Source organism: Mus caroli, chromosome 4 (genome assembly GCF_900094665.2).
Source record: "Mus caroli chromosome 4, CAROLI_EIJ_v1.1, whole genome shotgun sequence".
NCBI classification, from domain to species: domain Eukaryota; kingdom Metazoa; phylum Chordata; class Mammalia; order Rodentia; family Muridae; genus Mus; species Mus caroli.
The window spans coordinates 127,108,805-127,110,348 of record NC_034573.1 but is presented as its reverse complement, the minus strand read 5'-3'; the positions used below and the strand labels follow the sequence as shown (position 1 = coordinate 127,110,348).

The following is a 1,544-nucleotide window of genomic DNA, read 5'->3' as shown; positions in this document are numbered from 1 at the left end:
TGCCACCTCACCCAGCTCCTCGTTGACTCCAGACCCCTGCCCCTCTTTTTTCTTGAGCAAGCCACGCCTGAGTTGAGTGTCTCCCCTCCACCTGTTCCCATGGCTGGCTTCAGGACTCACTTTCATGTCGTCCCCATAGTCAATATGTCACTCTGCCTCTGCCTCCCAAGGCAAATGGGAAGGGAGNGGTCCCCTCCCGATCACCCACGTTTTGTTTCCGTACAGCACCCACCCTCACTGGTTAGAGACAGCTTCTTAAACTTTTTGGCACTCACGAGGCAGAGGCAGGTGGATTTCTGAGTTAGAGGCCAGCCTGGTCTACAGATTGAGTTCCAGGTCAGCCAGGGTTACACAGAGAAACTCTGTCTGGAAAAAAACAACAACAAAAAAACCAACCAACCAAACAAACAAAAATGTTGTGGGCTCATCTTGTGCCATCACTAGGCAGACTGTGAGCAGGCAGGCTCATGTGCTGTCTGTGCTCACAGCCCTAGAAAGAGCCCTAAGACACCAGAGAAAGTGCTCAGAACCAGTCTTTTGTGGAGGGGGAGATCAATATTAATCCCATGCTAGAGACTAGAGCTCTGAGACACCGTAGTCAAACTAAGCACTCGATAAGACAAAGCCAGGATCTGAACCCAGGCCTGATCAGCTCCGATGTTCTGGCCTTCCCTGGGAAAGCCTGGCCTCTGATAGAACCCTTCACCTGTCCCTCTCTTATCAGTTGGTCATTCTCTGCCACTTGTGCAATCACAGGTTGGAGGAAGTCTGGGGTCCCTCCTTCAGCTCCCGCTCTCTAATCTACAGTGGTTGGTGTGTGGCCTTGGGCCTTGAAAAATCTGGTGTTTTGCCACCTGTTGTGGGAGTGGGGCCTGGCGCCAGCCCCTCCACCTGCATCCGGTGCTATATTAGAGCCCCGGCTCCACATCTCTTTCTAATCACCCTGAAGCTCACCATGCTCCGACTGCTGAGTTCCCTCCTGCTTGTGGCCCTTGGTAAGCCCTCAGCTTGTCCCATGTCTCCTTGCTGCATCAGCCTGGGAGCCCCTGAAATATGACAGACCCTCACTCCTTGCCCCCTGGGTGACACCCCATACCTGCTTCTACAGAAGGTCTCAGCTTCAACTAGGACAGGACTGTAGGGCCTTGAGCTTGGTTCGTGGCCAGGAGTGGAGGAGGCAGGCAAGCTTCAGATGACCCAGCTCAGAAAGACTGGGAGCCCACAGGGCAAGATTCCTTGAGGGGACAATGGAAGGCTTCCTGGCTTAAGGTCTGGGCTCTGAGGTTTGATGGCTCCAACTCAAATTTTCAGTCTTCTGTGACACACCCCAGTAAGCTTCCCTTGGTGGACTATATGGTAAGCGATGGCGGTGTTTTTTGGTTGTTGTTGTTGTTTTTTTTTTTTTTTTCGAGACAGAGTTTCTCTGTGTAGCCCTGCCTGTCCTGGAACTCACTTTGTAGACCAGGCTGGCCTCGAACTCAGAAATCCTCCTGCCTCTGCCTCCCAAATCCTGGGATTGAAGGCATAAGCCACCATTTGTAGAA

General features: G+C 52.5%; 1 protein-coding gene across 1 annotated transcript in view; it reads left to right on the top strand.

Moving 5' to 3' along the window:
- Positions 1 to 940: 940 nt before the first annotated feature.
- The window catches only part of Cela3b (chymotrypsin like elastase 3B), an 8,775-nt gene continuing 8,171 nt past the window's right edge, over positions 941 to 1,544 (top strand). The window contains exon 1 of the mRNA XM_021161099.1: positions 941 to 995. Within this exon, the coding sequence (XP_021016758.1) occupies positions 956 to 995 (40 nt within the window). The 5' untranslated portion in view covers positions 941 to 955. The remainder of the gene's footprint in view (positions 996 to 1,544) is intronic.